Source organism: Xenopus laevis, chromosome 7S, assembly GCF_017654675.1.
Source record: "Xenopus laevis strain J_2021 chromosome 7S, Xenopus_laevis_v10.1, whole genome shotgun sequence".
NCBI classification, from domain to species: Eukaryota; Metazoa; Chordata; class Amphibia; order Anura; family Pipidae; genus Xenopus; species Xenopus laevis.
The window spans coordinates 91,304,828-91,319,497 of record NC_054384.1 but is presented as its reverse complement, the minus strand read 5'-3'; the positions used below and the strand labels follow the sequence as shown (position 1 = coordinate 91,319,497).

Here is a 14,670-nt window from a genome sequence, read left to right as displayed (position 1 = left end):
TGTTGCTTCTATCGGTCTGCTTTCTTTTTTCTATTTTGGACCTGCCTTCCAGCATGAAGGAATACCTTCACAGATTTTCATGATAGAATGCTTAAGACTCCCAGACTGGGTAACAAGAGATTTTGCAGGTTGGAGCTTGAAGAATAGATTTGGCTGTGCCTTAGTTGGTAATTAGGAAACTGTGTTCCTTGTCCAGTGGTTAAAACAGGTGGTCATTGATGAACCCAGCTACTATAAAGAAAACATACTTACAGGGCTAGATTCAAAATGAGAAGGCTGGGGCAGCAGCTCCATCCCCTTGGCACGGTATGAAGCTGTAAATGTAAGAGTTGAAGAGAAATTGAATTATTAAAGATTAATAATTGTCTTTTTCTCTTTTTTCCTTCTTAAGGTTATTGAATAAGGTCTGGGAATTGGATAACTCTGAGTGCTGACATTACCTGCTACAAAAACTAGGAGAATACAGAATCTGAATATAACTTAACAAGAAAGGTAATATAAGCATCTCAGATTTTACTATATTTCCGAATTTCTACTAGCTACATGATCATTTTAAATTTTATATAATGAATTTCACATGAAAAGGTTCTTTGATATTAATTTATTGGAATAATATATCACAATTTTCGTATGTAAGGGCAGAACTTCATGGGCGATTTTGCAGCGATCCTTTGCGCTGCGCAAAATCGCAGGCGTCACATCGGATGCGACGGAAACAAGTTAAGTAATGGCAGTGTCGGATCGTGTCGCATTGTTGATGTGACGCGACACAACTGTTGGATGCAGACGCAGCGTGCAGCGTCTCCATCCGACAGTCGTGTCGCATCAACAATGCGACACAATGCGAAAATTGAATTACCTACCTTGTTTCCGTCACACCCGATGTGACGCCTGCGATTTTGCGCAGCGCGTCGGATCGCTAGGGATGTAGCGAACGTCGGAAAAAAAGTTCGCGAACATATTCGCGAACTTGCGCAAAAATGCGAGCGGTTCGCGAACGGTTCGCGAACCCCATAGACTTCAATGGGAAGGCGAACTTTAACATCTAAAAAAGACATTTCTGGCCAGAAAAATGATTTTAAAGTTGTTTAAAGGGTGCAACGACCTGGACAGTGGCATGCCAGAGGGGGATCAAGGGCAAAAATGTATCTGAAAAATCTGCCTGTGTGTGCTTGGAAGAGATAGTGTAGGGGGAGAGCTGTTAGTGATTTCAGGGACAGATGATAGTAAGTTTGCTGGCTAGTAATCTGCTTGATACTGCTCTGTATTGGAGGGACAGAAGTCTGCAGGGATTTGAGGGACATTTTAGCTTAGGTAGCTTTGCTGGCTAGTAATCTACTGTTCTCTTTAAACAACTGCCATACGTTGACCTTGTAGGCATTGTTTGCCCAGTTTTTTTGGACGCAGCCACTGAAGCACAGTTGCCAGAAAAAATATGCCATATAAATGCTGAAAATAGTAATTTTTCGCCATACGTTGACCTTGTAGACATTGTTTGCCCAGTTTTTTTGGTTGCAGCCACTGAAGCACAGTTGCCAGAAAAAATATGCCATATAAATGCTGAAAATAGTCATTTTTTGCCATACGTTGACCTTGTAGGCATTGTTTGCCCAGTTTTTTTGGTCGCAGCCACTGAAGCACAGTTGCCAGAAAAAATATGCCATATAAATGCTGAAAATAGTAATTTTTTGCCATATACGTTGAGTCAACGTATGGCAAAAAATGACTATTTTCAGCATTTATATGGCATATTTTTTCTGGCCTCTGTGCTTCAGTGGCTGCGGCCAAAAAAACTGGGCAAACAATGCCTACAAGGTCAACGTATACACTACTACAGCGGTGGATACGGATTACGTAAAATATATGAATGCTGCTTGAAAAAAGTCACTCCGGTGTTTTTTCTGGAGACGGTAATATTATGGATATTTAGACAGAATGTGAACAAGGTCACACAGCTAGATGGCAGTTGGTTGAATAACACACTGGGCAAAAAATGCCTACAGGGCAAATAATGCCTAAAAGGTCAACTTATACACTACTACAGCGGTAGTAAAATAAAAAAAGTAAAATGAAAAAAAAATGAATATTAAAAAAAAAAAATTAAAGTTGGTGCTGCTGAACTACTAGGAGCAGCAGATTAGCACACCAGTCCCACTCCCCAACACTGCTAGACTAATAGCACTGGGCTCTTATAGTAGTAGTAGTAGTAGTAGTAGTAAAACAACAAAAAAATAAATAAAAGCAGTCCTTACAAGGACTACTGTTATTGCAGCAGTCAGCAGATGAGATCAGAAGCAGGACAGCTGCCCACTGCAGCTACATACAGAGCACTGCAGTAGAAGGTAGATTACTAGCCAGCAAAGCTACCTAAGCTTAAATGTCCCTCAAACCCCTGCAGAGTTCTGTCCCTCCAATAACAGAGCAGTATCAAAACGATTACTAGCCAGCAAACTTTCAACTGTCCCTGAAATCACTAACAGGCAGCAGCTCTCTCCCTACACTATCTCTTCAGCACACACAGGCAGAGTGAAAAAACGCTGCAGGGCTTCGGTTTTTATAGGGAAGGGGAGTGGTCCAGGGGAGAGCTTCCTGATTGGCTGCCATGTACCTGCTGGTCTGGGGTGAGAGGGCAAAAAAAAGCGCCAACAATGGCGAACCCAAAATGGCGAACGTCGCGCGACGTTCGCGAACTTCCGGCGAGCGCGAACACCCGATGTTCGCGCGAACAAGTTCGCCGGCGAACAGTTCGCGCCATCTCTACGGATCGCTGCAAAATTGCCCGTGAAGTTCTGCCCTAGTAGATTTTTGTACACTTTTTACATAGTATATTTATGGGTTTTTTATGGAACTTTTATGTACACTAATAACAAGATTAGATGGATCACTTACAACAAAAAGAAGATGGATTACCAGAAATACTGATTCAGGAATGGGCACTTTTATTTTGGACACTTTTGTATGGATAATATAAGCAAAAAGATACAAATGGACATTTTTTGCACAAGATGTTAATTGATTGAGACAAAAGTTCCCGCCCAGCACCCCCCCCTGACCTTTACCCACCCTCACTTATTGCTATTTAACACAGCGTGTTGAGTGTAATTATAGGCTTGATAAAGGGCCCTGTGAGGCCCAAAATGTTGCCCTTTGTCTACTTGAATTGGAGCCAATAAATGCCACGAATATAAACACATTCATCTTGTCAGTGTGCCGCAATGCTTTGGACTTTGCATGTGTATTCCCTAACCCATGGCAGGTGGGATATTTAACTGCTGAGCATCTGATTTCGAAAGAAAGCATACAGAGGTAGAGCACTTCGACATTGTGTGGGTCAAAAAAAAAATGTGGCTATGCCACAGCATTTATAGAGGAGAGATTGCCCTGATCTAAGCAATGGTTTCATAGGCTTGTCTTTCCTCACCGTCTGTGGCTTTTAAAAGAGAGTGATTACCCAGACCAACACCTATTTTTAAAGGCATAAAACCACCATTAAAGGGATTCGTCTCCCCATTCTTCCTGCAAAAGAACACTAGGCACAAAAAAGGGGCAGTTGTGTGAGCACTCCAAGGCCAAATAAAAATACAAAGAAAGTACAGCTGATCTGCCCAGGAAAATATCTACATGAACTGCACAGAATGCTAAATTTATTAACCTACACAAATATGGCAGGCAAACTAAATGTAAATTATTTTGAGCATTTATCATCTCCAATTGCTTAATATGTTCTCTGTACAGTATTAAAATAATTTGCCACTGGGTACACAATTTTGTTTTTCACAATCGTTGATAATTTTACAAGCCTTATTTGCAACATAACAGTTCAAGTTAATAGATTGTTAACTTTTAGTAGGTTATAGAATAGTTAATTGTAAGCAACTTTTCAATTGGCCTTTGTTTTTATAGTTTTTTAATCATTTGCCTATTTCTTCTGACTCTTAATAGTTTTCAAATGGGAGCCACTGACCCCCAGCTAAAAAAAAACAAATGCTCTGTAAGGCTACAAATGTATTGTTATTGCTACTTTTTATTTTACTTATCTTTCTATTCAAGACCTCTCCTATACATATTCCATTCTCTCATTCAAATTAGTACATGGTTGCTACGGTAATTTGGAACCTAGCAACTGGATTGTTGAAACTGCAAACTTGAGAGCTGCTGAATAGAAAGCTAAATAATTACAAATAAAAACAATTGCAAATTGTCTCAGAATATCACTTTCTACATCATACTAAAATTTAAAGGTGAACAACCCCCTTATGGAAAAGGCACATTTAAATTTCAAACATACATCAACCCATACAGCAATAGAAGGCACTGATATGTACAGCCCCCCTCTAGTTATGTTACTGCATGGAAAGACAAGAAGAATAGGCAGATGTCCCTCATATAGAACTGCATTACACTCCGTATAGGAGCTGCTACAGAACTCGCAATCCGCAGGGTTGCCAGGTTGGCAGTTTTCCAGCCAAATTGGGCTACTAATTTAAAGCCCAGTTGGGTTTTGAAAGTACAAACTAGCCTTTGGCTGCAGGCCTGGATTTGTGGCCCGGGCCTAGGACGGCTGGATTTTAGGGGGGGGCGGCATACTGCCCAACCACACACACATTGGTTTGAAACCCCGGTGATGCACTTGAAAAACAATCATTTTTTAAATTTCCCATGCGCCAATCCCCATTGCTCCTGTCCGGATGATGAAAATATGCACGAATAAAGGGTAGGGGACAGGGGCGACGAACGGCAGTGGGGCTAGGGGTGCCCACTATGTAAATCTGGCCCTGTTTGGCTGGTTTGTAGTTTGGAAACCAGCCAAAGTTTTTTCTTGCCCTAATGAGCAGAGCCTCCGTCTCCCAATGCATGTTGGGTATTGTAGTTTTTGTTAACAAATTGCCAACTGGCAAGTTTAATGTAAGACTACAATACCCAGCATGCAATACCCAGTCTGACTTGTGTAGAAGTCCGGAGTTACCAGCGTTTGGGCTCTGTACCAGAGTCTCTCATCACTCTTAAGCATTCTCATGTTTTCTGGTGACTTTTCTCAATTTCAGACAATTTTGGGGCAAAAATCTGCCGGCCACCAAAATGTCTAGAGGTTGACCTGTTTTACAGATATTTATTGAAAGAGTATGTGTATTAGGGCCTCATGGGCCCTCCTCTGTAATAACGCCCCTGGTGACAGGTGACTCTGTCCCATTTTGCTTCATGGAAGTATTTGCCAAACCGTGAAAATGTAAAAAAGGCGTTTTTACTAGGGATTAGTGTTGCCACCCGGCCGGTATTTTACCGGCCTTGCCGGTAAAACACCAGCCGAGGCCGGGATTACAAATTTACCGGCAATGTAGCTGCCGGTAAATTTGTAATACACCATACCTCCCAACATTTTGTAAGTAAAAATAGGGAAAAAAAAAATTTTTCCCGCATGTAGCGCAGCAATTTTTTGACCCCACCCCTTTCTGTGACCACACCCCCTAATTACCATGTTTGTTTTACAAAATTTGGCAGGTTATGAAAGTTAGAAAATATTTCTCCTTATCTAAACTGTGTTTTTGTGTCTCAAAATTGTTACAAAGTATCTTATTTGCACCTGTTAGCTATTCTGTGCTTTCTGCTAAAAGCCAATTAAGTGAGAAACTTTGTTTCTTTTTCTGGCTGTTCAGTGCATAGAAAAGCGGGAATTTCCAGTACAAATGAGGGACTGCGGGTTGAGCTGTCAAAAGAGGGACTGTCCCTCCGAAAAAGGGACAGTTGGGAGGTATGATACACCTAAAAAAACCCGTGGCCTGCCCCCAGCCTGCTCCAAACTCACGTTTTTCCTGGGCTACTTGTCAAATGCTCCGCCCCCTTTGATGTCATGGCCCGCCCCCTTTAGCGTCGTGGCCCCATCCTTTTAACCCCACCCCCTCCACCTGCCGGTGAAGATTATTTTAAAAGGTGGCAACCCTACTAGGGATGCACCGAATCCAGGATTCAGCCTTTTTTTTTTTAGCCAAATTCTTCTGTCCGGCTGAACCGAATCCTAATTTGCATATTCAAATTAGTGGCGGGGAGGGAAACCGCGTGACTTTTTGTCACAGAACAAGGAAGTAAAAAAGGTTTTCCCCTTCCCACAAATTAGGACTCGGATTGGTATTCGAGAAGGATTCGGGGGTTCATCCGAATCCAAAATAGGGGATTCGGTGCATCTCTAGTTTTTACACACACACACATATATATATATATATATATATATATATCCATTTATTTTTAGACTGTTTTTCACTGCACATATTGTGCTATTTTTGGGCTACTTTTTGAAGTGTTTCTTGGCTAGTTTTGGGCTGGTTCTGTAGCTGACTTGGGCTGGTTTTGAAAATGAGACCCGGCAACCCTGGCGAGTTCAGTTGGAACACTCCTTCTTCTAATTGAGCTGAAGGGATAGCGTTTTAGTTCACTAGCACCAGTGTGTGTGACTGTCTGTGTGTGACTAGGCCTCACTAGGAGACATGGGCGGCAGGACTAACGTTAGAGACGAGGAGCCCAGGGCCCCAATCCGAAGGGAAAAGTAATAGAAAGGGCCTGGAGCAGAACCGCTATTGCAGCAGCTTTCCCGCGAGAAGTTTGGAGCCCGGCTCTCGTATCCAGAGATTGGGGGCGTTCCTGTCTGCGGACAACAAAGCCTCTTCCCTTCTGCTTTAAGGCCGTGAAATTAAAGGCATGGCGAGGCGGCTGGAATGAGGCTGTGTGTATGGGGGATGGGCACAGGCTAAGATGGCTGAGCTGGGGCTGGCGAGCCTTTCTTCAGTTGGCTGAAAGTTTGCAGGAGCTGCCGGGCCCGGAGCGAAGACCCCCAGCGGCGCGGTTTCCTGCTGCTCGGGAAGGTGAGAGCTGACAGCCGCGGAAGGGGAGCCGGTAAGGCCGGACAAAGGGACAGGAGAGGGTCTCTCCCAGCTGGGCTGACAAAGGCACAAAGCCTTGTGACTGGGGTGACAGTAGGAGTAAGGATGTGGCACTGGAGGCCACAACAGCACCGCTAGGGTTCATGGGAAGGGGAGGCTGTGCGTGGAAGTAACGGGTCACGCGAGGAATGGCAGCAGTACAATGTGGCTCTGACATGGCGGGATGGAAATCGGGGGTCTTATAAGTGCGGGAGGAGGTTCCTACATGTGTGGGGCCTTAATTATAAGCCAGCTGCAACCTGTGACTGTGCCACTTACATTCTGTGTCCTCAGACTCCTCACTGACTGAAGACTTGTGGGGTGGCTCTGAGGCACTTCTGGATTTAGACAGTCACATGGAGGGCTCGCTCAGGTTCACTCGGGCCCTGTGAGTTTTGGGGGAGGGTTGCCAGGTCTAGTTTTAAAAACCAGCCCAAAACTAGCCAAGAGTCACTTTAAAAGCAGCTAGGGTTGCCACCTGGCCGGTAAAAATGATGCTTGATGCCAATGTTATTAATAGGGAAAATGGCAAGAATATAGGAAGGCCGGTATTTTTTTCCAGAAAAGGTGGCAACCATAAAAGTAGCTCAAAAATAGCATAATGTGTGCAGTGAAAAAAGTCTATGAATAGATGTGAAAACACGCCTTTTTCAAACTTTCACTGATTTGCAAATTTTTCCATGAAGCAAAATGGGACAAATTCACCCGTCACCAGGGGCGTAACTACAAAGGGGGTCCAGGAGGTGTAGGGGCCCAATAAAGCCTTAATAATATACAGTTTTAATAAAGAAAGGTAAAACAGCTCAACCTCTAGACATTTTGGTGGCCAGTAGATTTTTGCTCCAAAATTGTCAAATGAAGTCACCAGAAAACAATGCTTAAGAGGGACAGAAGACTGGGGTACAGAGCCTTAAACCTGGTAACTACACAAGTCAGGACCCATTGCATGCTGGGTATTGTAGTCTTACATTAAACTTGACAGTTAGCAAAAACTACATTACCCAACATGCACTGGGAGACAGAGGCTTGGCACATTAGGGCAACACAAACTTTGGCTGCGTTCCAAAGTACAAACCAGCCAAAAGCCCCAAAAGTAACCCAAATCCGTACCTTAGCTAGTCTATACTTTCAAAACTCACATGGGCTTTAAATTAGTAGCACAATTTGGCTGGAATCCCACCAACCTGGCAACCCTGGGAGGGACTGTGAGGAAGGGTCATGGCCTGTGAGTTGGGGACGGGGCAGTGAGGGTGACTCAAGCCTGTGCATTGAGGCAGGTGCATTGAGAGAGACTTAGGTCTGTGAGATTGGGAGGGGTATGACTCTGTCCTTTCGAGTTGAGGAGGGGGCACTAAGGGAGACAAAGTGTGTTTTAGGAAGGGGGCAGTGAGGGAGATTTGGTGTGTGAGTCGGGGAGGGGACACTTTTGTAAACTCTGGGTCTGTGAGTTAGAGAGGGGGCACTGAAGGAGACTTAGGCCTGTGAGTTGTGATGGGGCACTATGCCCACCAAATTTTCTTACGAACCAGGCGCTGAGGGGAACTTGGGAAGACTTTAAGGATTGTGGTTTGGGGCAGAGACACTGAGGAAGATTCGGGTCAGTGGTTTTAGAAGATGACATTAAGGGAGACCCAGGCCTGTGAGTTGAAGAAAGGCCATTGATGTATACTTGGGGTTTCCCCAAACAAGCAAAGTTCTTTCTAAGCTGTGAACACTTTCTTGTGTCCGCATAATAGACCCTGTGGCCGACATTGTAGAAAGCTCAGCCAAAATATTTTTACCTCAAATTCCAGCTCTTAATGCATTGTGTAATTTATTGCATATAAATCAGTGCAGCAGCTAATCTTTCCCTTTAGCCAGAACGGTCTGGTCTGGTCTTCGTATACAGGGTCCTTCTCTGTGGCTCTAAACAGTACAGCAGTGCAGGTCGGACTCTTTTTGTAAATGTCTTTAGAAAATTTGGGAGCACTCACCAGTCACTCTCAAAACCCTGTTCGACTCGTACAGGCATGGGAGCTGTTATCCACGCCTGTATATTGATATTGGGTTGAGTGCAGGGGACCTCATAGGTGGGACCACAAAACAACATTGTAAAATGAGGGAAAACTTTAAATCAGGGGATGTAAAATGGGGGTTCTACGGGGTGTGTTTTTTTTTTTAATATAAAATGTAGGGATGCATTGAATCCAGGATTTGGTTCGGGATTCATCTAGGATTCAGCCTTTTTCAACAGGATTCGGCCGAATACTTCTGCCCGGCCAAATCCAAATTTGGGACGGGGAGGGAAATCGCATGACTTTATGTCACAAAACAAGTAAAAAGTGTTTTCCCCTTCCTACCCCTAAACTTTGGTTCAGTACTCGGCCAAATCTTTCGCAAGGGATTGGGGGGTTCGGCCGAAACCAAAATAGTGGATTTGGTGCATCCCTAATAAAATGTTCATTACTATGAAAAGAATCTTTATTTTGGTTTACTTGTCCTTTAACTCTGGGTTTACATTTTACAATGTAAATTTGCTTTTTGCCCAATTGTAAAATTGTTTTTATATCCGTTTAGTCTTTTGTTGCCCAGTTCTCTTCTTGCTTCCCTGTGCTAGTGGCACACTTAGATTTATTCACTATCTTATGCAGACACATGCTTCTTCCTTGGTTCAGACACTTAAATAACTGGGTCACACAATCCCATTTTCCTGTAACCAGTGGGAAGATATTAATGGTTCTTTAAGTATAAACCCTGGCATGTGTGTAGCTCATGCTTTTGAAAACTTGCCTCTGGTCCTCTACATACCATTGCTATCAGGAACAGAGATAAAATGGGCGCCAGACAAAGAAAACTTCCGAGCAATCTTGGTGAATAGAGAGGGGGAAGTTTAATTGGCTGTAGAATGAGGTTAAAAAGGGCAACCTATTTATCAGCTGGAATTGCTTTCCTGTAGGGTGAATATAACTATTTCAGAGAAGCTGGACATATGATAAAGTAGCATTTTCAGTTCCAATTATAAAAACACTAGCTATTTTCTGCAAATTGCAAGCTAGGGGATCCTGGAACCCATAATTATATGTATGCCTTTAATATTCCTTTTTTTTTTTACCTATATGAGAGAAAACTGTCTAGCCAGGTAGCTTAGGGCTTTTGACAACCACAAAGCATCCTTTCCAATGTGTTTCTGCTTTCCAGGGTAGTTCACTTTTAGAATGTTAAAGAATGGCCTGTTATTAGCAACTCCTTTTGTCTGCATTATTTCATTTTTGACAGTTGTTGATTGTTGCCACCTTCTACTTATTTCTGTCTCCTTGTTGGAGTCACTGGCCCTTGCAGACAGAAAAGAAAAACTACAGTAGAAACCTGGTTTTAAGTTCCGTGAATTTAGGTTTCCGGGATTATTCACCAAATTGCCGTTCAGTGCCCATACACTCCATTTGTTTCTTCCCGGATTCTACATTTTTCCTGAATTCGTTTTACTTGGTCCCTTGAGAAACCTAAAAAGCGGGGGTTTCTACTGTATTGCTCTCTGAGGAGACAAATTTTGTCATTGTTACATTGTAATTTAGCATCTATGCAAGTGTAGGTATTTTCTAGAACAGGTTTTTAGTTACAAAGTTATGATCATAATATTGGTAAGCTTGGTAAACTGTTTGCTTGAACCCTATCAACATAAATGAAAATAAATTATCTGTGAAGCTACGTTATTATTATTCATATATCTCTTAACCCTACAAATTAATCACAAGTTAAATAGAAGGCAAAAAACTACATAAACTGAAAAAAATGAACATCATTTGAAATCTGTACATATTATCACAGACTATAATTCTGAAAGTTATTTCTAGGGTTTGCATTTTCTTAGACCCCGTATAAATGGGTTAAACCAGCTGCCAAGGATATCACTTTCGTGTTTTCTCTGGATGATTAGCTGTATATTGTAATTCTTGGCCTAATAATGTGAATATCCCAGTTCCGTTGATTCGAAAGTCTTCAACCACCTGCCGGTAATAAAAGTGCAGGCCTGGACAGTTGCAGGAGGTGATAAATGGCATATGTCTGGATGATGGGGCATTGCATAAAGTCCTGGTTCATTCATTTATTGTGTTTACTTGTTAGTGCAGGTATGGGATCCATTATCTGAAAACCCATTATCCAGAAAGCTCCAAATTACGGAAAGGCCATCTCCCTTAGACTCCATTTTATCCAAATAATCTAAATTTTTAAAAATGATTTCCTTTTTCTCTGTAATAATAAAATAGTGCCGTGTACTTGATCCAAACTGAGATATATCCTTGTTTATGGCAAAACAATCCTACTGGGCTATCCTACTGATATGTTTTTTTTTTTTCTCTTTACAGAACTCCATGCATTAAAAAAAAAAAAAAAAAAGGCAGTTATACGTTTTTCTAAGTGCAGTGGGACAAACAACCCCCTACATGACCTTTATAATGTTTAATACTTCAGAAGTTGATGAAAAAGATGATACATTTAAGACATGCCTCACAGACACTATGGAATCCTCAGAGCCTTTACCCTCTAGTCCAAATTGCCCTTTGGCATTAAGCACCTCTGTGCAGAATCTTCATGATGGCATGGCCATGAAGCTCGGAAACTTGCAAAAACTTGATGTGCCTGATATCCCAACACTAAAAGTTAAGGAGGAATTTGGAGAAGTAAAATATTATCCTGAATCACCTGCCCCTGGAAAGGAACTTAAGTGTGGCCTCTGTTTTGAGACATTTCAGTATGTATCAGAGTTTATGTTTCACGATCAAATTCATAGAGCCACTAACTGCTTTGAATGCCAACTCTGTGGACGGCAGTTCCAAAGCACCTCCAACTTAAAGGACCATTACAATGTACACACAGGTGAACGCCCCTACAAGTGTGAATTGTGTGCCAAAGCTTTTACTCAGTCTTCCTCTTTATTAACTCATAAGCGCACTCACTCCATGGAAAACCCCTACAAGTGTGAGGTGTGTGGGAGACTCTTTAGAGACGCCTCAAATTTTGTAAAACATCGACGTCTTCATAGCCAAGCACAGCAATTGGGCAGGCAAACCCATGCAGCAAGCCAAATCATTTCAGAAAAACCACATCAGTGTTCTTATTGTGAGAAATCCTTTAAACGCTCTTCAGATTTAAAGGACCACGAGCGTGTCCACACTGGGGAGCGGCCATATCGATGTAGGCTATGCCAGAAAAGTTTTACTCAGTCTTCTGTGTTAACTGGACACATGCGTATTCATACAGGAGAGAGGCCATTTCACTGTGATATCTGTGGCAAGACCTTTAACAATTCTTCCAACTTTAAAAAACACCAGCGTACACATTCTGTGCAAGATATGTTGGCAAATGTCTCCAGAGATACTAGATTCTCCCATTATAAGCAGCCTTTGAGGAGTAAGAATGGTATTGGATATTCCAAGGATATAAATGCTATCTCATATGGTAAAGAAATAAGTGTAAACCATACCAGAACACTGAACCTGAACGAAGAAGACTGCAAACTCGCTTTAGAAAAAAATACCTCTCAGGAAAATGGTGCCGTGATCGACGATCTGGATGGGCTATCCTCTCCATGTACTGGAGTGACAGATCTTACAAATCACAGGGATGACAACATTTCTGAAGCTAAAGAAACTGAGAAAACGGTTATTTTTCACAGTGACGAGGTAATAGCCATTGATGATACTGATGATAAAGAGGACTTAGGTGCCGAATTCGAAACCAAAGATGTTGTTCCTAAAGTTAATTTTGACAACCTGATCTTGCCAAAATTGCCTATATATAACTATATAAAACACAGTACTTACCATAAAATGGACTTAAATCCACAGGTTGTTGGGGAGCAAACGTCTCTCCAGTCTCAGGATAAGGATCTCAAGGAATCTAGAAACGGGTCAACATCTGACCTTTCTAAAGACCTTCAAGTATGTCAACCTGAGAAGCAGAGCCCAGGAATGGAAGAACAGCAACAAAGTGAAGTAATTAGTGATGTTAGTAGTACATCAGACTTGGGGGAATCTGAAAACCTGTTGATCGAAAGGACCATGGAATGTTGGAATCAAAATATAGATGACACAATTGATCAGGATGATGACAATGATCTTCTGTTTCTTGAGATGGAGTCCAAGCCGTACATCTGCTTTGTTTGTTCAAAGCGTTTTAAAAGGGCAACAGACTTAAAGGAACACCTGCGTGTACATACAGGTGAAAGGCCATTTGTTTGCCAGGTTTGTGGCAAAGGTTTCACACAGTCCTCTGCCCTTTCCAGTCATCAGCGAATTCATACTGGTGAGAAGCCTTTCCAGTGTGATATTTGCTATAAGAGATTCAACAACTCTTCAAACTTCTCTAAACACAAGCGAGTGCACACAGGAGAGCGCCCACATACCTGCCCTCTGTGCGGCAAAAGTTTTCAGGAAAAGCGGAGAGTAAAGCGGCACATGAGAGCTGTTCACCAGATTCAGGAGTAAAGGGAATTCCTATTGTTTACACCTGTCTGGATCAACAGAAGAATGTCTTTCAGATTTTTCTTTTTGGATGATTGTTTTTATTGAATGTTATGTTACAATACTAAAATTCTAAGACAAGGTATCCATCAAAGAACGTCCTATTGTATGGTTCAGGTGTCTGCAATTATGCATCTGTTTTTAAGGTCAGAGCTCATTTAACATATTTAACCTGACAATTTTGCTAAACGGCAAGAAAAGGAACTGCCCCACAATGTTTGATGTGTGTATGATTTTATTCATAATAAGCTAAACTGGTCTTTATATTTGCCTAAACTGAGGCTCCCCAAAAATACACTGGTCACGTACCACTTTAAACAGTATTACAAGCAAATATTGAAGGGCCATAAACTTTTTATATTACTCTTTTTTTTCACAACCCCTTTGCTTTGTTTGATTTTTAATGACCCCCCCCTTTTTTTTTTTTTTAACCGTTACACATTGTTTTTTTTAAGCTGTATCAGATGTATCTATTACCATTTGATCACTTCTGTGTCATCTTTTGTATCATTAGTTATCTTCGCAACTGTACAGACACTGAGATCACGTCCTTTTTATTTCAGATGGTTGCTAAATACCTACTACAGGGTTAGTATATGAGTATCCATGCTTATTCCTTTATTTATCTTCCTCTATCTAACATCTGTTTTGCTTGCTCTTACTTGACCTCCAGGCATTTTAAAAAAATTAAAATATCTTCACTAAAATACACTGTAAAATAGAATGACCATTAAATCATTCTCATTTAAAGGGTCACTATACATCTCATTTGCAGAATTTTGCTTAGTACAGTGCTATACCTTAGCTGATATTGATGTGTGTTATCTGTTTGCTAACTTGGAAAGGTTTTCTTGGTATGCTTATGGCCATGGAAAACAATTTGCACTTGTTTTCAACTGGCCATGCCTCCAGGAGACAGCAGTCATGCCACATTGGCACTTTGAAAGAGGACTGATAAGGGAGGCAATATGGCTGTGGCTAGGCAGCAAGTAAACAATGGAAGTTTACAGAATTCGGAAACTGCCGGCAGAGGCATACACCTCTCCACGTCATTCAGATAGTTACATAGTTAAATCGGGTTGAAAAAATACAAAATCCATCAAGTCGAACCCCTCCAAATGAAAACCCAGCATCCATACACACACCCCTCCCTACTTCCACACAAATTATTATTATTATATACCCATACTTATACTTACTATAGAGTTAAGTATCACAATAGCCTTTCATATTCTGTCTGTCCAAAAAATCATCCAAGC

At 41.7% G+C, this 14,670-nt stretch overlaps 1 protein-coding gene across 2 annotated transcripts; it reads left to right on the top strand.

Moving 5' to 3' along the window:
- The first annotated feature begins 6,316 nt into the window (after positions 1-6,316).
- znf229.S (zinc finger protein 229 S homeolog) lies at positions 6,317-14,167 on the top strand. Of its 2 annotated transcripts, none has more exons than XM_018228053.2 (2): positions 6,317-6,854; positions 11,255-14,167. In XM_018228053.2, the coding sequence occupies exon 2, from the start codon at positions 11,333-11,335 to the stop codon at positions 13,373-13,375; it is 2,043 nt and encodes a 680-aa protein (XP_018083542.1). In that variant the 5' UTR covers positions 6,317-6,854; positions 11,255-11,332; the 3' UTR covers positions 13,376-14,167. The 2 variants fall into 2 exon arrangements, with proteins under 2 accessions (XP_018083542.1, XP_018083541.1); XM_018228052.2 differs by having other exon boundaries at positions 6,317-6,885.
- Positions 14,168-14,670: the final 503 nt, after the last annotated feature.

Coding starts and splice junctions, on each gene's coding strand:
- znf229.S (XM_018228053.2), top strand. CDS start 11,333: ATGACCTTTATAATGTTTAATACTTCAGAAGTTGATGAAAAAGATGAT.